Below are 22,205 nucleotides of genomic sequence, written 5' to 3'. Positions count from 1 at the left end.
TCTTACAGATTTTCTAATTTGTGTCCTCTTGCAAAATAAAAACAGGTGTTTAAATGCAGAGTCTGCTGTATAAGAAGAAAGTATTGCCTGCCTTACCCTCTGAAAATAATATTTTAAAGTCTTTTGTGGTATAACTTTCATAATATAGGACATAAAGTTTCTTTCTTTTTTTGTTTGGTGACACAAAGTGTTCAGGGCTTTTTGTTACAAACCCTACTTCTGTTGAAGAAGAGGGGGAGATAAAGCAGGTACAGTATTAAATACTTATTATTTCAGACTAAATAAAGTGTTTTCCGTTGTAATATATATTTCAATGTTTTTTGTCATCAGATTGTTGAAGACTATGCTGGAAGATGGCAGGTTCCATTGCCTCAGCTTCAGGTGCTTCAGACGGCGCTCTGTTGTTTCACATCTGCCTGTGTATCATTCCCGGCTGAATGTGAGCACGTCCAATACGTATTGAGTAGCCTAGCTTTGTAAGTACAAGGGTTTTTTTAATTACTTCCTTTATGATATAGGCTCTGTTACTTTTAAAATAGCAATATGGTCTCAGAGATTCTCAGAGCTTTTAGGAGTGGTTTTACCAGGTGTCTTAGCTACATGGAACCAAGAATTACTGAGGATTCAAAGCCTAGAATTTAGGTTAGTCTTTTTATGTCCTTGTTAAATATTCAAGTTGGGTATTACAATGTTATGTAATAAGGGTTTTCTGGCAAAACAAGTAATTTAAAGAAATAAATGATCACCATACAGACTATGTATTTTGGAGTATTTGAAGACCAACCTTTGACAGTACATAATTGTAGGTATTTTATGTAAAGCTTTTACTGTTCTACCTCTAGTGATGTAGTATTTGTTAAGGTAAAATGGATTTTAATGTTTGAGTCATCAAAATGCTTATGGGAATGACTTGTTATACAGTTAACTGATCAAAAGTCATATTCAGCTTAAAGAACTGCAGAATGTTAGGTCATGAATCTTGCTGTAATCTCAGTCTTCTTAATGCATTGGTGGTTTTCCCACCTGAAGGCTAAAAATGTCAGGGTAATGATCAGTAGATAAGTAAAAAGTCTCATTTTTTTTCCTTGCTCTAAAAACCTACTTTTCAGGTTTCAAAACATCAATGTTGAATGGAAGCAAAAAAAAAAAAAAAATCTTTAAGTCAGTTAGATATACTTGGCCAAGATGCAATGTATTTGATCTTTCCTCAGCAGATGGGGACAAAAACCTGAAAACCAGCTTTATTGCGAGTTTGATTTGAGTAAATCAGATTTATTTGTCCAGCTGGTTAAGCTGCTTTCTTGTTGAGCAGTGCTTTCAAATACAACTCGGCATCTCTGTTCAGAATTTTGCGTGAAAACATCTTGTTCCTGCCTCATCTAGTCATCAGAAGTGACTGCTGTCCTAGTGTGCCTCTCTTAGTTTACGTGGTCAGGACTGGGTTGCTTCTCCTTTCAGCTATGCTTGAGCTCCGAGTCCTAATTCTGTAGCAGTCAAGGCTTTTATTCTGCACACTCACAGGGTATCTGCTGCCTTTTAAGTGGTGGTGAAGCTTCACCAAAGGGATTTACTGTTTTGTGTGTGAAACTATTTGACGTGGGACTATTTATGGAATTATAAGATCATGATTTTAAAAACTGGAATGCTCAGGTGTCTGAGAATGACTAGCAGTTGCATCAAAACATGGGGACCTCTTTTTTCCCACTAGTTTTTAGAAAAAAAAAAAAACAAACTCATGAAGTTCAAACCACACTTTTATGTACTTTAAAATATTAAAGCTTGGGAGGAAAAAAGGTAGAAATTCAGGTATTTGTTTTATGTAGAGTGGTCACTTTCTGATAATCTAGAAGTTAATTGATTGCTAAATTCTTGTCACCCTTGTCTATCTTGATTTTTGGAGCTGGGTTAACTCACTGAGATTTTTTTCCATTCTGGAATGCCAGCTTATTTTTTCCTCTGACTCTGCTTGACTGGTGTAATTTTCCATGTGATATCATAAAGGGATCCTGGGACTTAGTAGTTAGAGTTACCTGGGAAATCTTGCTCAAATCCCTTTTGAAATTTTGATGTATATTAAGTCCTCGTTCTTGGAGACCAAAAATCTGCCTGACTGCATCATCACACTGGAGTAAGATTTCCTTAGTAACCAGACAATAAACTTCTAACAGTATCGACTCTTGCATTTCCTTGCTGTTCATCAGAAGTGAAACAGCATCTGTACTACCATTAATATCAGGGAGTTTTAGTAATGGTGCCAGGATACTAGGCAGTAATATCAAAGTAGTGATGGGATAAATCTAGAAACACCATTATTATGAAAGGAGAGGTGTAAATGTGGATGTGCAGTGCTGCACATGGTTTCAAGATAGCTGGGCCAAGCTGGAATTGACTTTAGTAATTTTAACTGAATGGAGACTGGTGATGAGGAAATATAAATATTTTGATAGCTTCCTTGAGTAGCCTGATAAGAGTGTGGAGCAGGTGCCTTGATAGGGAAGAAAACTGTAGTTTACACTTGTTCACTATTAATTTCCAGGGTTTTTTTTTTCCAAGTTCCTATTATCTTTAAATCAGTCAAAGCAAATAGCAAATGATGTATGCATCTGTTTTTATAACTAGTTTTGTCTTATTATTTAAGTTCCCATTTGGCTGCTTTCCAGATCATGACATGACTCATGTCTGACCTTTCCTGAGAGTCAAGTATGCTGCAAAATTTTGTTTATCAACATGACATGAGATAATGTTTTTCAGAACAAAGTACTTATTTGGGTACTGGTTGTTTTTTCATTTCATATTTGAGTTGAGATTCAATAAACTAATCTGGTGAGAAATTCGGTCATTGAACATAATGAATGTGTATCTTAAATCTTCTAGGTCTATTTTGGCATAGTTTATCACTGGTTGGGAAAAAAATGACTGCAGCATAATCTAAAGGAAAACTAATTTTATTATACTTTTGCATTACTCCCATACAAAGCTTCATTTTGTTTATGTGAATATTAAGATCTTTTAATGCAAAATATTTCTGAAAATGTTATTGAGAGGAAAAACTGCCTTAAGTCTGCTCTTTAACTTATTTTGAATTAGCTTTATTAAAAACAAAATGTTTTGTAGAATACTTTGGGTGATAACTTCAACTATATTGACGTTTGACTTAAAAAATGGGGATAAGCAGTGATTTTAATTGTTCTGCAAAAGAGTTTTGTCCAGCTGTTCATGAAAATCTGCCTTTTGCTTTAAGAGCTGTCACAACAAAAGACTACATGATCTAGTCAGGAAAGAATTGCCATCAGCAAGATCTTGACTCAGCAGCCTGTAGGTTGGAAGAGTGCTGGAACATTTTTGAGAAGTCATCTTCCACCTTCTCCCTTTCTGCCTCCTTACTCTCCCAGTTCATGTGGGGGAAAAAAAAAAAAGTCTCAAATAAACTTAAAGACAATTATTCATGTTTTCTTCTGTTACGAGACCAAAGCCTTTGCTGTTCAGTCCTGTTTCTAAAACGCCCAAGACGCACGGTTTTTCTTTCAGTACTGCATTTCCCTCGGAGAGTCGCTCAGCTGTTGCTTGCTGCTTGTGACTTTCTCAGCCAGCAACTGGAGATTATGTTAGTGCAGTACTTGGTAGGTACCTTTTACAAATAGAAATTAAATTTCTCAGAATCCTTAGGCAGAGCAGGAGCAGATGCACTGGAGCTGTCTGCAGATCCATGAGATCCAACAATGTAGTTTTTGATTGAATTGACTGAGTTGCAAGTATTTTCTGGAAGTAAGTTTCTGTAAGTGAAGACCTAAATTGACTTGAGCTCTGGAAAGCTATTTTTTACCAGCCTTTCTGGATTGTTTATCTCAGTCACTGTATGAAAAATAAATAACATGATAGACAAGTATTTTAAGATTCTTGGAAACATAAAGGCCACAGATCAGTTTGAATCTAGGCTGCTGTTGAAAGGATCATTCCTGCCTTCTCCCTTATTTACCACCTCTTTTGAGGTAACACTTGTGAATTCATGTTGCTGAACTTAGACCTCATTTCCTTAAAAACTTGATGGTGATGAAATTGAAATTGTATCAATTCATTTGGATGTCACACAGAAGATTAATGTAGTTCTGTTTGCATATATGCACAAAAGCTCTCTCTTTGAAAATAGTCTTCAAAAGCTTTTTTTGGAAATAGGAAATTAATAGCAAAAGGCTTTTATTTGGAAATATGAAATTAATAGCAACTTTAAACCTGCATCTTGATAGAGAGATTTCAATGAGCATTATGGCAAGACAGGCTGAAATAGAATAAAATATGTTGGTAGAAAGTGCTTATCATACTTGACAATTGTTGGGAGTCTGCGTTCATGGAAGTTGCTATTCCTTAAATGTAACTCCTTATACACTATGCAGAGCAGAGTAACTTTGAAGTTGTCCTCTTTCTTCCTCAAAATGACTGCACATCTGACAAATGATTTGGCTTTTGAGGAAGGTTCACTTTTGTAATGGTGAATGGGAAGCAGCAGTATGGAGGATATAAGAGTTCTTGAAGGAGAAGATCAGGCAGGTTTTGTGAGTCTAAATGTCTTAATATTACGAAAAAGGTGCAGCAGAAGGGATTTTGAGTTGTGCTTGAATATAAACTGTTTTTTTGCTGATTTAGTCTTCTTAGCTTATCTGTAGCTGTGTTGTATTTGCAGCTTGATGCCTGATGAAAAGTACGTTTGAGGTGTGTATGGGGAAGTCTTAACTGCCAAAATCTAGCACAAAATATCAGACCAACATGGAGTTTTCGAAATGCGAGTTGGTTTAGAGAGTGGGGGCATTAGCCAAACTTGTTAGAGCGACTCTGGCATGGGCATGGGTCTAGAACTTAACGAAAGTCTTAATTTTGTTTTTAGTGCTGTGAAATGTAATAGGCCTACAGTAGTTTTGTTTTCTGAATGAATGTTTTTAGTTTGACTTGTCTGTGCTTCTGTTTTTTAGGAGTTTTTTTGAATTGCTGCTGTTCTTCGGAAAGGATGAGTTCTATGAAGATCCTTTGAAAGATATTTTAGGTTCAATCCAGGTAGTATTGCCTACTTTCATCTAAACCTTTAATATTATTTTAGTGCCTGTAAAGACAGTTTCTGTGGATATATAACCTGGAGGAAACATGCCATTATAATGAAAGAAGGTAGCTACTTTAATTGTATTTATACCTCCTCCCTCAAAAAAGGAGGGAGGAGGTATATTTGAAGGCAAAAAGCTATAATGAAAGAAGGTAGCTACTTTAATTGTAGTTATACCTCCTCCCTCAAAAAAGGAGGGGGATATTTGAATGCAAAAAGTCATTTATTCTTACATTTATCATCAGTATTGCTATTTGAATCTGCTTGGACTAAGTAAAATGTACTTCTCTCTTTGTAATATCAGTCTTGTTAAAGACTTACTTTGTCCATTTCCCATATTGAAGAGGGAAGCTTTGGTTGGTTAATCTAATTAGAGGGTTATGTTATCCAGTGTTGTGTACCAGTTCATGACATGAAGCTTCAAGTTGCCCTCTGCAGCTTTAAACAGTAAATTTGAAATTGAAGCTCTATCTGAATGAACTCTTTAGGTCAGCTGAAGAACTGTTGTACTCTTGGCTAGACTGGGACATGCTGTATACAGCTGCCTGAGATAAATGATCCTGGATTTAAAAACTTGCCTCTTTTTTTTGACCTGAACTGATTTTGAGAGTTGAGTTCACTGCATGGGAACACAGGTACCATGAGAGGAAACTTTGTTGTAAGGGAAAGAAAGGATGAAAACCAGGGTTGTTTTTTCTGTTAATACTGATCATGGAACTGCAGTTTGAGAAATAGCTGTCCCTGTGTCACTTTTATGTTGATACCTGTTTATTACTGCTGCTACAAATTAACGTGTCAGCACTACTTACCTTAATTATCAAACCAGCAGCCAATTACATGCTTGATTAGCATTGGTGGAAGAATGGGGTCAAGGAGTGGCTTAGCAGCCTCAGGAATGGGCAGGGTCTCTTGCCTAAGAGCAAGGGGACATTTTGGCAATCTTGCAATAAGTGCTTTTCAAAAACAGTCTACGAACAAGAAGGACTTCAGGAAAAAGTGTGACTGTGATGTATAGTACTTTCTTCTCTGTGCTTTTGTATTAGAATTCCCAATTGCCTTGACTTTTAAACAATGGATGTATTGAAATACGACTTTACACGATTTTCTAAATAAAGAATTTTGAAATCAGTTGTGTAATCAAACTGGTAGTGAAAACCATTGTTTCAGTTACGTAACCATTCTTTACCATCAAACCTACTCATCTGAATATAAAAGAAAAAAATGAGCTGAAACTAAAAGAATTTACAGGAAAAAAAGCATATGTGAAGAAGTTAATTGTATGTCTGGAGAAGCCATTCTTCAGCTACACTTTTTTTTGTTTCAAAATTAGGTACCTTTTTCTAGTGATTAAAATTCTACTGTTGATTAACATTAATGTTGACACTTTTACCAGCAAATAACAAGGTGGGAGGTGGGGGGAACTTGGCATGTGTGAAACTCACCGGTGACTAAAACATTCCAGATTATTTTAGGCAAGGATAATTTCTATTATGTAGAGATTTGGAAAAAAATGGTCACTTGAGGGCTGGTGACTTACATGACTTAATTCAGTTTTTCCCTCATAGAATTCAGATACCATCACTGGATCACAAATCCAGTGTCAACACATCTAAATCTGTGCAGACTAGTATGAGGTGAGGGCTTCTCCCACAGAATCTCTAATTCAAGGAAAGGTGTTTTTGCATTGTTTATGCAAATGGTTGGCTCTTGCTGCCTGCCTAGAGAAGACAGGAGCATTCTGGCTTCTGTTAGTTCTATATTATGGTTTTTAGAGAATATAAGTTGTTGCTTTAGGGCTTTGTATAGGTCTGATCAATAAAAGACTTTGTAGCTTGAATTGTTGACTGAGGAAATACATAAACATGTGTGAGTTTTCTTGTTTCCTATCTTTTGGGTGGCCTAACTATTTTTAGACAACTTTTTTTTTTTTTCTTCTTTCTAATTGTTTTTCTTTTTATGTGTAGGAATGTCAGAACCTTCTAAATAAATACAGAAATATGAACCTGGAACTAGTGACTCGAATCATCCGAGATGGTGGACCATGGGAGGATCCAGTATTACAAGCAATTCTTAAAGCAAAGCCTGTGTCACAGGAATTAGGTACTCCATTTACCACGTTAATTTTTTAGAGTACTGAAAAATGTGTTAAATTATACTTTTTTGATATTAGGGTCAGCTGGCATTGCACACAATTTAACTATTTTCCTGTAGTAAAATGTACTGGTCCCTTTTTTATGTCAAAGAAAACTAAATTTCTTTGCTAGTAATTTAAGGCTACTTGTATAGTGTAGAGATCAGATTCAGATACAAGAGGCTACTGAGCAGTTACTTATAAAATGAATTTACTAAATCTAGGTGTTCAAACCCGCAAAGAGCATGGGGAGTGACTTGACTTCAGTTAGAATGCTGAAATAACACGATCAGGGCAGGACCTGATGGGTATTTCTGTCTTAATGGTACTCATTTATTTTTTTCTTTTAAACTGTAAATACTTGGGCTTGTGGGTTTTCTTGGTTCTGTTTGGAAAGGTGCTTGTGACTACACCTGATAGTGACTTTCTGTTTATATGTAACATCTAGAGTTGGGAGTAGGAGAAAGATACAGTGCTTGGAAAGGAAACTACCAGAATTTTAATTTAAGTTCATAAGGGAAAAAAAATCCAATCTACAGTAAAGTCTCTACTGACATCTTAAGCAATATATTTGCTAGCACTGTTCACAGAGGACCTCTTAAAAGTTGTTTCTATTTGATAGCAATAGAAAATACTAATTGTTCTCTAGTTACTACAGTGTACGTGATTCGAATTCATTACTATGAATATGATGTGTTCATTCTGTAGAGGGAGGAAGAGGACAATAAATAAAGTCAGGACAACTCAGTGAGCTGCCTCCTTAACCAGAGAAAGTATTTTGATAGCAAATTGATGTGATTAAGTGGGTAGTCTTTGTTGTTTTATCTCTTGTGAAGGATGTGCTTGAGCAACACAGTTTACCCATAATTTTTATTATATAACTGTTAAACTTCTAGTCAAATACCTACAGAAACAAAATGAAAACAAATATTATCCTTATTTTGTTCTGCATTGCATTATGAACTCTGAAAATTTTGGTGGCTGTGATCTGAAGTTAGGTCTCAATCTCCATCTCTCCAGCAACTTATTAGTTTAGTCCTTTGCTTTAATGATTCCATTGATTATCATGAAGTCTCTGTGTGATGGGTAACAGCTTGAGGATTTTTACTTAGTTTTAACCTGGCAGAGTAGGAATGAGACTGCCTGTTATCACTAGATGATCGTTTTGTTTCCTTTTATTGCAGGCCACATCTCCTTGCCCTCTGCTGAGATATTTTTCCTCCTTTTATCTTCTGATAACCCCACACACTCCCTTGACATATCTCATCTGAGATGACAAGCATTTTATTTAAGATAGGATCTTTTGGAAGCTCTTTCTTTCTTGTCTCACTTCCTCTAAAATCTGATTCTTGTGAAGTCTTACACAAAGCAAACATTCTGTGCTGCTGTATAGGCGAGCAGTATCTGGTGTATATTTTGAAACTTGGCCATTATAGTTCCCTCAGGGATCACTATTTTAAAATAAGAAAACTGCCTTTTATTGCTGAATCACCAACCATTGCTTGCAAAAGTCAGTCTGATAAATATGTACTGTGTGAACTATATAATCCTGACTCGGATTCATTAATTACACAGAGAAGCTTAGGCCAAGACAAACCTTGCTGTATCTGTCTTTACAGGAACTGCAGTGTACTTGGAGATGTTGCAGTCTATTTTGAGATGGCTGGAAAGGAAAGGCAGTCTGGGTTTAAAGAAAAATAGCAGGGTTGAAACATAGGAGCAATAAGCTTCTAACAGATTAGGGAGAATAAGGTGGCCTACTGTGAAGATTGAGAAGAGAATATTCTAGACAGAGGGACACTGAAATGCAAGCAGTTAATTAGTTTCTAAGCTGATGATTGGCATCTATCCCTCTAAAGCAAAGCACTGCACATGCTGCGTGGACAAGAATAGCTGTTGTTTTCCCCAAGCTGTTTTTAATGCATCACAGACTTGGCTAAATGCTGCTATAGTTAGCAGTTGTCTGTTGCTTGTGGGGTTAGAGGAGTTATAAAAGCTGCCTTGGGAAGAGAGGGCATTCCACTACAGGGAGGGATCACAGTCCTGCCAGTGGTCTGTTCAAAAGCAGCGTGGGAGGGTGTAGGAGACCCTTATCCCCGAGAGATCGTGCTGTCAGAAGTGAGATTCTCATTTATGGAGCAGAGGGACATGCTGACCCAAGAGTTCCCCACACAGAAAGTGGAAATGATAGAACAAGTTAAATTGTATTGTATTGTGGACTTCAGTCTTCCCTGGTTTGAGGGAGAAGGATATTACAGCCAGCTGTTAGATGTGCAGCGTGTTCTTAACATCAGCACAGAACAAAAACTAAGTAATTCTGGCCTAATTTTTCCATGAGAATATTCAGTAATCTTGTTGAGTAATGTTTGTGCATGAAACCGACGATGGGCTTTGTTATCCTAAGTATGTTAATTCCAAAAAGGAGAGGTTTTTACTTGGCTTTAAGGATTTTTCTGTATAATCACTTTTTCTTGCAGTTAATGACCACTGTTAGAAACTGGCTTTTCTTTCAGTCTTCTTCTTTATTGAGTGTACCCAGAGGTGCTAATGGATAGTGGGAATGGGATTTTCTCTTATGGTGGACCTTACGGTACATCTGTTAACAAATTTCATCTAAATCACCTTATATCACCTTGAATAATACTCCTTAAGTGTTCATAGGCATATAATACCATTAGCTTGCATAAAAATAAAGACACTAGAGAAATCCTGTTTCTGAGCATAAGGAATGTCTTTCAAACCAGGCGTCCTTAAAAAAAAAAAAAACAACAAAAACCCAAAAAACTGAAAGCTTGTTATACATGTAATCTTTTTATTTTGGGAAAAACATCTCTCTTGACTGTTCAGATTGTGGTTTTCAGTAACCACTTCTATTTTTTTAATCCTGTTAAGTGTCACTTTAAGTTGCTTGTAGCTTTCTTAATACTGGCTCCTTCTAAGGTATAAATTTCCGGTGCTCACTTCGTGCCTTCATTGACTTTAAATTGACAATCTCTTTTCTTTTTTCTTTCTTTTTTTAATAAATATGAAAAACTGTACAGTACTACAGGGTATGCAGTAGAAATTGTGGGGATTTAACTCTTCTGTTAAGGTACCTATTGAGAATATAAGAGGAAGATCAGGCCATATTGTCCAATAAATGTTAACATACTGTTAACACCTCGGAGTGTGCATTTACTTGACAAGATGCAAACAATTCTCAAAATAAAAGCAGCATTATTGTATTTTGTAGCCTTGAATGATATTTTAACTTTTAATCCTAAGAGATACTAGAATAAGTATGATCTTTTCCAATAGAAATCTAAAGCATGTCTTCTGTGTATTTCATAATTTCACAATTACTTAAATGTAAAGTATTTTGAGTATCTCAGTTGAAACTATTTCATTCAAATGTTAAGCTTTATGATTCGTTTTTAGATCTGAAAAACAGATTTCCAGAAATCAGGGGCTGGAATTTAAAGGTATCTAGAGATTTAGATGTAAAAATTGTGCCCAGTAGCACTTTTAGAGGAGGAAAAAGTACATTTTCCACTTCTCCAAGTGAAATCAAGGTGTTCAAAGCTACTTAAAGCAACAGCATGTGAATTGTAGGTAACTTTTTCCCCACTCTGAGCTTTTCCATTTTATTGGGTAATGAGTATCCTGAGTTGTTTTAAATAGTTATAATTACAGTGTTTGAAGTGATGTCAACTCTAGACTTCTGACAATCACCCAGATTCTAGGTTTGAGAAAGAAAAGAATTTTCTTTCTTGGAAATGTTCGTATTTGCTTCTATATAGTGTATATTTTTCTAATCCTTTGCAGCACCTTGTTTTAATATGTTAGAAACAAAATACTGAATTAGATTACTTGTGTAAGAAAAATAGCAATTTCTGTTTCCAAGCAGAAGGACAGATCCTTGAAGGTATTGAATTAAATATTTGATAGCTTCTTTAGCAGAGCCTTTTTTTATATTATTTGTTGACATTTTACTATTAAAAACAACATTACAATTAAATATACTTGTTGTTTGGACTTCATATTCTAATTGCCTTTAAATCTTTCTTTTCTGTACAGTTAACAAATATTTAAGCTCTGAAAATCCACTGTTCTTTGAACTTCGTGCCAGATACCTTATTGCCTGTGAACGCATCCCTGAGGCAATGGCTCTTATCAAATCTTGCATAAATCATCCAGATATCAGTAAAGATCTGTATTTCCATCAAGCTCTTTTCACCTGTCTTTATATGTCACCATTAGAAGATCAGCTATTCCAGGAGGTATTGTTTGTCAGTATACATTTTTTAAATGAAGTGGTACATTATACTTACTGTATACAAGTTGTCAAGAGAACCATATGGAATTCTGTTTTTGTAGAATCAAATGTCATAAAATCAGGCAACTACACTGGTGTTGCTTAACTTAGTGCTGGCTTAAGTTTTGAAAAGTTAAATGTTGAGTGCCTACAAATCTTGTTGACCTAAATGCAATTTTTTTTGGTCAAGTTTACTTGTAGATATATTCCCTAAATAATCTGAGTCATTAATATTTTGTAACTGCAGTGTATTGACTATTTTACTATTGACTATTATTTTATTAAAAACACTTGAGCCTAAATGATGTCAGTCCGGTGTTTTGTACATTATATAGTTCTGTTATCCTTAAAGTTTTTATTAATGATGCCCCAGGATGTAAAATGACACTCTAGCTGAATGTGGCCCTACTTTTACCACAGATAACAATGCTTTTCTTAACTTTGTCTTAAGAACAAGCTACTGTTTTGCAAAAAAGTGCTTTTGTGTAGTTTTTAAATTTCTCATACAGTTATTCTGATTGTCATTCCTCTAAGAAATATGGAAGAGCTCTAAATATCTCCCAAATCTCTATTTTCAGACCTACACAAAAGCTGTTCCAAAGAAATCCTGTGTTAACAGCAATTCCTGAGGTTTTCAGTAGCTTCTTTAATATAGCAAGGTCTGATGGTCTGATAGGTTTTTATTTTGTCTTAGCAAATTTATCTAAATTGATTTTATTTTAATTGTATAGCACTTGTTGAGGACTGATTGCAAGAGTGGAATTGAGATCATCTGCAACACTGAAAAAGAAGGGAAGACTACCTTAGCCTTACAGCTATGTGAATCCTTCCTAGTCCCACAGCTTCAAAATGGGGACATGTATTGTATATGGTAAATACTTTATTTCTGGTGAAGCAGCTTAGCAGTTAACAGATGCTTATTGCCAAAATGAAACTCATCTAACTTGGAGAAACAGCTCAAGTTTAAAATACCAGATAAAAACATTCTAACATGATTTTTTTAAACGTTCCTAGTACATCTGTTATGCCTGTTTGCCTTTTTACACACAGTCATGTACAGTGGTAGCCTACATAGTACTTAACACTTATTAACTGTTTCAAAGTAACAGAAGGGAGAGTGTTTACATACTTTAGGCTGTAAATACCTATAAATACAGCATTTATTATTAGCAATATGTAACTATATGCAGTCTGTAGACTCTGGCAACATAGACATTTCGCTGTCCTGCTAGTTAAATGACACTCCTTTTAACAACTAAACTGTAGTATGTCACTGTATGTATGTAGTGAGTCTAAAAGCGGAATATATGGTTCTGAAAATGTGCTATTAATTACAGAAACTTCTACTTTATAAACAGAGCCATAATATAAATGGTGGTCCTCTAGAAAACATTTAAGTAAGAATGTCTTCAGACACCCTGAATCATCTTGATAGTTGGACTTTTTTATGGCTAAGAAGCATTTTCTAAAGAGCTGTCAAAACAAATTTCATCATTCTGAGGACTGAAAGATGGCTAAGGAAGATAATCCTTTTGTTTAGCTTGTATAATTTCTGTACCTAAAGTAACATCTCCATTCCTTGATAAACTGTGCTTAATTTGTTTGTTTATGTAGTTGAAGCAAAAAGGCTTAGTCAGCAAGGGTTTGCTTCCCTCCCCTCCCTTCCCTCCCCAATGGATAGGGATCAAATTATTAATCTGTGTAACTAATTTTAATATGGAGTTTAGAATCTATATAGGATTTCTGTGTTCCCAGTTTTCAGGGAATTGAAAAGTAAGATGTCTCTTTTTTTTCTTGAGGAAGTAATGAAGGCCAGACATGCTAATGTTTAGTTTGTTAATAAATTTTTTCCTTAACTAGTGGATTAATAATTGATTGCATTGAATCCAAATCTTTAGAATTATGGTTATGACATACATTTATAATAGTATTGACAATACCTAGTAGTATTTTTCATTCTGTCTGTCCAGCAAGAGGTGGACATGACTGTCTCCATAGGACAGATGAAGAAGTTCAACCAAGAAGGTACATAGTTTGTGTGAGTCCTGTGACCAACTTTGAAATGGAATCCAACTTTGCTGATTCCTGCCCAAATGCTGCATCTATCTTTTGCTGTAGTAACATGTTCACTGCGCTTTTACCCAGTTAATCATTAAGTTTTACATTATCCATTTTTTAAATTGCTATTCAAAACAAGATGTCTGTCCTTATGTTCTGGGAAAGTGGATGTAAAAAATGAAATTCCAGAAGGGACTGAAGTACTGTTTCATAGCTGTTTATCAAGGAAACCATTTTGGCATCTCGTAGGATTTTAATCATCTGTTCAGAATATAGAAATTGAGGATCTTTAGAGTTCAGAGCAGTTATGTTTGTGCAGCTGGAACAGCTGTTTCATTCTTTACAGATGCTGAGCCTTAACAATTACATACCCAACAAGAGAATTCTGTATAATACTTAATAGATAATTTAAACTGGAACAAAGCTTGTGAAAGCATGACTATACTGTAATTCAATTTTTTTAAGAAGTATGAGCCAGGTTAAATTAACCCACATCGTGTATTTTTCCCTAGAGAAGATTTTAGTGTCTTCAGCACAGCATAAATCATCTTGCCTTGTCTGGAATTGAGGGACCTTGCAGATCTAGCAGCAAACACTGCTAGCAAAGAGAAGATATCAAAATAGGTCAGAAAGCTGTAAATAGCAGATATTTGCTACTGCTTCATGTGAAGCAACCTGTATGAAATCTTCAGTCTGAAACCAATAGCTTTCATGGTATTTTGGAGGAAGATTAACTTTAAGCAGCTCTATCACAAAACTCTTATTGTTTTCACTGATGTTAAGAATAAATTCTAGATTCAGATGACCCAAATTATTTTTCTGAAGTGAAAGCCCACTGACAAATTAATCACAAAGCAAGCTGTGCTTGGTCTTACTAGAAATATTTGTGTACAAGATATTGGTAAGAGATCAGTCCATAATGGTGCTATTAATGACTTTCCAGTATCAAAAAGTGATGTCTTTTCAGGAAGACAGCCAAAATTTTGATGGAACAGGTGTAGCAGAATGGCCTGCCTTCTCTGCCAGGCAATTTTTAAATGCTGTTTTGACTGTTTCCAAGTGGTTCCTGTGCAGTAAATTCAGTAAGGCAAGAAATTTTTCCCACACATTTGATCAGTCTTTTTGGCCTTTAGGTAATTTTTGTGAATTAGATAACATTTTGGTAAAGTGTGCTGTATATACTCAAGGAAAGAAAGACTTTCTACTTAACCAACAACAGGAAAGGTTTTAGATCTAGCTGAGGTAGGGTGGGCTGAGCCATTCTCTTACGTTGGCAGTGGTTTTGGTGTTTTGCAGGGGGTTAGCAGGCTGGAATGCCTGTATGCCTCCAGTAAAGAGGTACTGAGTTCTGTGATCTCGCAGTAACTCTTTATATTGCCCCAAGATATGCCCGTAGTTTAAGCACAGGCCTCAGTGTGAACTAAGTTATACTATCCAGTAATTAAATGGCATTAAGTCATTATGTCATAATAATTGAGCAAATAGAAAACTACCCCTGCCTACATTATCTCAAGTTTATCATCTGTGTTGTGGTTGGTGACACAGAAATATTTCAAGTGCTGCTGACTTCAGCATTAAAGTTGGTATCCAAAGCATTGAAGTGGTTGAAATAGAGTCAGATCAGCTCTTCAGGAATGCTTTAGTCTTTAATGATTATCAAAGTCAGGAATGTACTTGAGAAAGATAAGCTTCTGTGTCTACCTGGAGGAATAAGACGAAAATACTATTTCACATCAGAGTTTAGTCAAATGGTAGTTAAACTGATACAACAGCTTACTCTTCATCTCTGGAGCTGTTCCTTCTACTTCCAGTTTTCTCCATTCCTTTTTCAGCTTTCCTTGGTGCCAGCCATCACACTTGTCTGAACACATGGCAACCCACTTTAACCACTAATCTCTCAGAAGAATAATTTGAGTTTTCATAAATTCTCTGGGATTAGTGTTGAAATGGCTTGCTCTGAAATGCTATGAGACAAAGCAGACAATCAGTTGTCTTAGTTAACTGCAGTAATGTTTAACAGCACAAGTGTTCAGTTCTGTCTTTTGTGCTTCAGGTTGAGACTTTTACTGAATTTTTATGAATTGTTTAGTGCATGAAGACACTAGTTTCACGCTTGTATGTGGAGTTTGCAGGGACTTCAAGTTGAATTTAGATTTCCAGCCTTGTAAAGGCAGGTTGAACAGCTTGGATCTTTAGAAAACCTGTAGGGCTTAAATTTTTGTGGGTAGAGCTGCTTCTAGAACTCCCTTTTCACAGTTTCCCCCATGTAAGCTTGATCTTTCTTTCAACTTCATTTTTCTTGGGTTCTGAATGAAAGAAAACAATCAAACTCTCTTGTCTAGCTTTTAAAATGTAAAGCAGAATTGTAGAGCTGTCCTAAATTTAAAAGCGAAGTTGGTGTTTTGTTAATAGACAGTTCTGTCACTTCCCTTCACGCAGGCACTGACCTCACTAGTCAAGCTTAATCTCAAAAGGTTTGTCTGACTTGTATCTGGCACAGGCTAGAGACTCGGGAAGATCAGCCAAATATTTAGTGAGTAACTGGGTTTGTGTTTTCTGAGGGAGGAGGCTAGAAGAATAAAAAAGCGTCTTCCTTCAGAAAATGAAACTTGATTGGTCCCCTGTTTTCATTGTAATGTTACGGTGAGATTTCTGCCTGGTCTTAACTCTGTCTCCTCCTGGATAAAATATTTGTGCTGGCAAATCTTCTTGGAACTAAAAGTTAAATCCAGTTGTCTTTCTGACTTTCTGAATTAAAGTGCATAGAACTTCCAGGCTGTAAATTTCAATTAGCTGTATTTTATAGACTAAGCACATTACCTGTGTAGGAGCTCTGCTGCAGAGTCTAGCAATCTATTCTTACGTTTCCTTGTATCAGTCAGAACTATTATTTGAGTGAAGATCACAGAGATGTCTGAATAGCAGTAGAGCCTGATACTTTCATGGAGCTGCAATTGCCTAGAAAGACCAGTGATGACAGCAGTAAAAAAAGAAAATTGAGTTGTAATATGCATCACTGGAGAACATCAATATTTCCTGTCAGTGGACCATATGAGAAGCTAGCTTTGTACAGTGCTCCAATTTTCCACATTCAAACACTTCTTTTCCTGAAGGACTCCTCATCCTTGCACTGAAAGTATCTTAACCCCAGGAGCACACAGAGCTTGCTGTTTATTGCCTCTGGTGTTAAGGGCTAGATGCTGTAGCATCTGATTTTATTATGCAGTTCTGTGATACTAAGCTGAATACATTAATATTTTGTGGAATATTTAATTGGCTCAGTGATAGGAGATACCCTGAATGCTTTAACAAAGTAATTAAGTTGTATTTTCCATTGTGCACGTTGTGTACAGTTGTGATGTTAATTAGGTTGGTATTACGCCCTCAAATATGATTTTAGTTACAGAATATGGAAATAGTTGTTCTTAGTAATGCATCATGCTTAGAGTTCTAAAACTCAATCTCATTGAAATATTTTGTTCTGTACTTATAGGGACCTGATCTTCATTTGGAGTAAACTGCAGCTTAAATCTAACCCATCGAAACAAGTATTTGTTGACCAGTGCTACCAGCTTTTAAGAATTGCTACAAATGTCAGAGTAATTTTCCCTTTCATGAAAGTCATTAAGGATGAAGTAAGTTTTGCTTGTTTGTTTTACCTCAGGCCTCATTCTTTTTGTAACTAGTTAAAGTAAAGAGAAGCGATGTTTATATTGTGTAACGGACACTTTTTTGTGGGAATTTACAAGGGGGGAGGGAAGGACACAATATTATCTTAAAACTTTTGTTAAGTTCCAGAATGTGCTTCAATATTATGATTGACCTTCATCTGTTTTGAGATTTATTTTTTTTTTTAACCAAATTCTGAGGGTTTTTTTTCTGTGTGCAGAAAGTTTGAGTAATGTCATCCTCTTTAGATTAATGGGGAAATTAATAATAAATACACGGAGTAAAGATGAAATACACACCGGTTGGGGTTTTTTTTCCCACCCAGGCTTCTTAAGGAAATAGGACTTTTGTAGTGCAGTTGTATCTGCCTTTCACCCTCATTAAGTTCTATGTTTCATGCTTCAGATTTTAGTCTTATACTGTCCCATACAAACATCAGCAAAAGACATAATGTGCAATGCTTCGTGCACAGGAGTGCAAGTTGTTTCCAAACAAATATCGGTTTGTTATCGTTAACCTAATTGAACAGAGCTCCTTCATATTTCATGCCCTAAACAAATTATACATTATTTTGTCATGGATGTTGCTAATTGCAATGATTTGCTGCTGTTCAAGATTTTAATGTCTATGTGTATTCTAAAATACTTGTGGTGACGCTAATAACTTTTATTTGTTTGCATCTGAATTATAGGATTTTTTTAATAACCCACTACACATGGAGTGTTGTATGTATTTGTTAACACACATTTAAATATAGGTAGATATGAATTATTTCTAAATTTCCTGAAGCTCTTTTTACTTTAATCTGCTACCTGTTGAGCAGTATATTTCTGATCATCCCCCCGAATTACATGTTCATGGCAGCTTAAAGTGTGGAATATGAATTCTGCTCATTGGAAGGATAGTTTTTCAGTTCTGAAAACTCCAAGCCTTTCAGAATGCTTGACCATGGGTTGTTCTGGTTTCCCTGGTGGTCATTGTTCAAAATCGAGGGCAATATTTTATAGCTTGTATTTTTATGCAGTGCAAGTTAAATGAGTTAGAACAGGGACAAAATACAGAAGTAACTGTCCAATTTTAGTGTGAACAACCTCGGTAATGAAGATGCAGACAGAAGATACTGCTAGATCAGATGTGATTTGCTGCAGTCTTCTTTTATATCACCAAATAATTAATTGTCTTTACCTGTAGAACTGCATGTGGCGAAAGTATCTGAAGCTTTGTTGGCAGGAGCTGTATAGCTTTCAGTGCAAACCAGATGTTATTTTTGAGCATTTTTGTATCTCTATTTTATAGTCTTGTGTGACCATTATTTTAAAATGTCCGTGCCGTTACATGAAGTTTATTAGCAGGATGCTTTCTGAACTCCTGACTATTTTGCAAGTAGATGAATATAAATACATGAGATGTTGATGTTTGGACACTGTTTATACTAGTTCTTTTCTTTTTCTGTGGGTCTGATTTTTTTATTTTACTTTTCAGCTATAGACTTCTGTAAGACCATAAGGAAAATACTATTATGCATACTCTAGAATGATGTACACTGACATTTCCTTTCTGCAGGTTGGTGAAGATGGTCTTCAGATATGTGTTGAGATATGTGGATGTGCCCTACAGTTGGACCTCCGTGAAGATCCCAACATGAAAAGTCTTATTTATAAAGCAATTGCTCATTTTCTGCCAAATGACTTGGAGATCCTCAGAATTTGTGCTCTTTCAGTCTTTTTTCTTGAGCGCACCTTGGAATCTTACTACACTGTGGAACATTTATATAAATGTGCAGATGAAGAATACAATGAGTGCACTAGTTCTGTTCAAAACCGTGTACGTTTTGAATTGCTTCCAATTTTGAAAAAAGGTTTGTTTTTTGATCCTGAGTTTTGGAATTTCTTGATGATCAAGCAGAATTGTTTAGCATTATTGGGGGATAAAGCCTTCGTTGGCTTAAGTGAAAGTACACTGGAAAGCTCTGCTGCAAACACAGAGAAGACAACAGAGTGTAGGGCTCTGAGTGAGGAACGTGTCTGTTTAACAGAAGTCAGCAATGGGGAGCTTAACTCTGAAGACCTTTCTGAAGCCCAATCCAAAGGTAACGCCAAAAAGAACCATGAAGCTCTTGAGGCATCTAAAACATTAGATCAAACTGTACCAAGGCACCGCTGTGTGATATGCAACAAGGAATTTCTTGGTGGTCACATTGTGAAACATGCACAAGCTCACCAAAAAAAGGGCAGTTTTTCCTGTGTACTTTGCACCAGAAAGTTCAGGCAAAGAGGACTTATGCTGAAGCACTTAAGGAACCATGTCAGGAAGATAGAAAGGCAACATCTTGCTGCAGTTCTTGAGGCTAGTCAGCAGGCTCCTGCTCTGAATGAAATGGAGTGTTCTGATGTTTCTCTGTTGCTTGAAAATGGGAACTCTGATGGTTCCAAAGATAAGAAACTAGAGACTGCAATAGCTCCAAGTGCTGACCAAGTGGTCCAAGTGGAGGAGGAGAATGCAGACCAGGTATTTGGCGTGGTGGAAAACCATCTAAGTGACCAGGATGATGCTACTGAGAATAGTAGTGACAGCTGTTTTAATAATGTTCCTGATGCTTTAAGTACGGAAAGTTTGCCTGAAGATGATGAGAGCTCCAGTAAAGAGTCACCTGTGTTGCATAAAGTGAACGGAGCTTTTTGCCCTCAGAAAGATATTGATCCTATGGATGAGGAAGGAACCTTTAAGTGCCCTGCTAATGGTTGTGCTAGAGTATTTAAAAAGATAAGATTCCTCAATAAACACGCAAGAAAAGCTCATCCAACTGATTTGAAGGTGCAACAGCATATAATGAAATGGAATAAAGGAAAATGCCGGTTCTGCCAGAGAAAATTTGCTGATTCTCAGCATTTTATAGACCACCTGAAGAGACACGTGTATCCAAATGTTTACTTTTGTTTACAATTTAATTGTAATCAGAGATTTAAGCTGTCAACTGAGCTTGCAGAACACACAAAAAGTCATAGTGTTTTTAAAGCTCAATGCAATTTTGCAGAGTGCTGTGAGCTATTTGAGGAGCTCCCTTTGCTGTATGAACATGAGGCTCAGCATTATTTAAATAAAACACCAGAATGTTCAGAAGATGCAAGTGAAAAAGATTCTTCAGATGATCCTTCAGAGCTTTGTAGTTACCAAGATGATGATGAATCTATTAATGAAAAAGAAACTGTAGATTTACCAATTCCAACTTGGAAATCAAGGAAGGATTCTACAGAACCAAAGACATATATTCAAATTGTTGAGAAGAAAGCAAATAATATCATTCAGAATGGAAATGAAAGTTCATCCGAGAGTAGCGCTACAGTTTTAAGTTTGATAGACCAAAAGACACCTGCATTACAGCCAAATTCTGAAAGCTGTAATGTTGTTAGTGACCAACTAGTCAATGGGCACAGTGACCTAGGTCAGACGTCGTCAAAGTCAGCAGAAACACCTTTGAACAGAGTGGCAGATGAAACAAGGACAGAAAATGGGTCAGTGTTACCAGTTTTACAGAATTGTCACGATACACCACAAAATAATGCTGCTGCCTCGCAATTACCTTCTAAACCAAATCAGCCAACAGAGAATACTTCATATGGTGTCATCTTAACAAAACCGTATGTTAGACCGTTGCCTCCAAGTTATCTTGACGAACGATACATTAGCATGCCAAAACGTAGAAAAATTTTGGCTGATCAAGTAGATGCTCATTCTGAACAAGATACATTTTGTAGCAAATCGACGGAAAGATTTAGATGCGGCAACTGCTTGACCATCTACTGTAATTCAGAAGCACTTGAGGCTCACCTTGCACAAAAGAAGTGTCAGACGCTCTTTGGATTCGATTCAGATGATGAAAGTAAGTCTTATAGTCCTTTGGGGTTGGTTTGTTTGTAGATAAATACCAACCAGAAAAAATGGTCTTTGAAAACAAGCAGCCTGATAGAATAGATAAGGCAGACTCAAATTCTAAGCATTTGTGGTAGCTAGAACTTAGACAATTAAATCACAATCCTGTACTAAATTGGAAGTTCAAACTGGACATGCTGCTTAGAATAAGAGGTGATGAGAACTGGTAGGTAACTCTAATGGAGAAGACTTGTTATAAAACAGAAGAGGGTAATTCAGTCTCTTTCCTTGCATGCTTGAATCTAAACATGTTGAAAAATATAAGCCATGTTCTAGGTTAAAGAACGATTTCCATTGGTTACTCTTCATTTTGATCCCATTTTGATCTTTTATAGGTGCCTGATTCAGTGTTGTGGGAAAATGCATCAAACGAGGAGTGGTGTAAGAAAACACTACATGAAGAAGCATCTGTTTGTTTCCCAGTTGGCCTTAATCATAAAGCAGTCTCAAACTACTAAAGAAAAACATGACCTTGATAAAGACAAAGCACATTTTCTAGACAAAACTCACAGAGGAGTAATAGGAGCTCTGCAGGTCTTGAGTCCAGAAAGGTTGCTACGAAATCCCCAAAGTACCAGTTATCCGAAAAGCCACATTCATTCCAAATGTGTGATTGAAACTTAGCAGCACAGTCTTTCTAACATGGAGGTTTAAAGAAAATAAGGTATACAGTTGAGCAGGCAGAGAAAGCAGAGGTGTTAATTGCCATATGGATAGGAAACCAGCCAATTCTGAAAGCTGCTTTATTTGGAAAACGTGTGGTTAAAGGATATCTATCCACACAGCTGGGAAGGAATCATTCAGGAAGGTGTTACATTGCTATAATATGGGTAAGAAACGCATAGAGGAACCATGCATTCTTTTTGGAAAGTTTGAATATGTGATTCCATTATCTGCTCCAAAACATGGAGTTCACTTAATAAACTTATACTCAGAATCCAAAAGGAGGAATGTAGAAAGAAATCTAAGAAGGGTGAAATGTTTGAATAGCCAAAACTTTGCAGTACAAAGTGGGCAAGGAAAAGTGAGTTGAT

The 22,205-nt window shown here is 36.2% G+C and overlaps 1 protein-coding gene across 1 annotated transcript; it reads left to right on the top strand.

Moving 5' to 3' along the window:
* The first annotated feature begins 327 nt into the window (after positions 1–327).
* Positions 328–21,641, top strand: ZNF654 (zinc finger protein 654). The gene is made up of 8 exons (XM_029087194.1): positions 328–476; positions 4,965–5,046; positions 7,054–7,189; positions 11,277–11,479; positions 12,246–12,385; positions 17,066–17,207; positions 18,805–21,121; positions 21,507–21,641. The coding sequence occupies exons 3-8, from the start codon at positions 7,087–7,089 to the stop codon at positions 21,512–21,514; spliced, it is 2,913 nt and encodes a 970-aa protein (XP_028943027.1). The 5' UTR covers positions 328–476; positions 4,965–5,046; positions 7,054–7,086; the 3' UTR covers positions 21,515–21,641.
* The last annotated feature ends 564 nt before the right edge of the window (positions 21,642–22,205 follow it).

This window comes from Antrostomus carolinensis, unplaced genomic scaffold, assembly GCF_000700745.2.
Source record: "Antrostomus carolinensis isolate BGI_N321 unplaced genomic scaffold, ASM70074v2 scaffold17911, whole genome shotgun sequence".
Lineage (NCBI taxonomy): Eukaryota > Metazoa > Chordata > Aves > Caprimulgiformes > Caprimulgidae > Antrostomus > Antrostomus carolinensis.
The sequence above is the reverse complement of the archived record's forward strand: the minus strand, read 5'-3'. Positions and strand labels throughout refer to the sequence as shown.

Coding starts and splice junctions, on each gene's coding strand:
- ZNF654 (XM_029087194.1), top strand. CDS start 7,087: ATGAACCTGGAACTAGTGACTCGAATCATCCGAGATGGTGGACCATGG. Junction 7,190..11,276: donor GCCTGTGTCACAGGAATTAG/GTACTCCATTTA, acceptor TTTTCTGTACAG/TTAACAAATATTTAAGCTCT. Junction 11,480..12,245: donor AAGATCAGCTATTCCAGGAG/GTATTGTTTGTC, acceptor TTAATTGTATAG/CACTTGTTGAGGACTGATTG.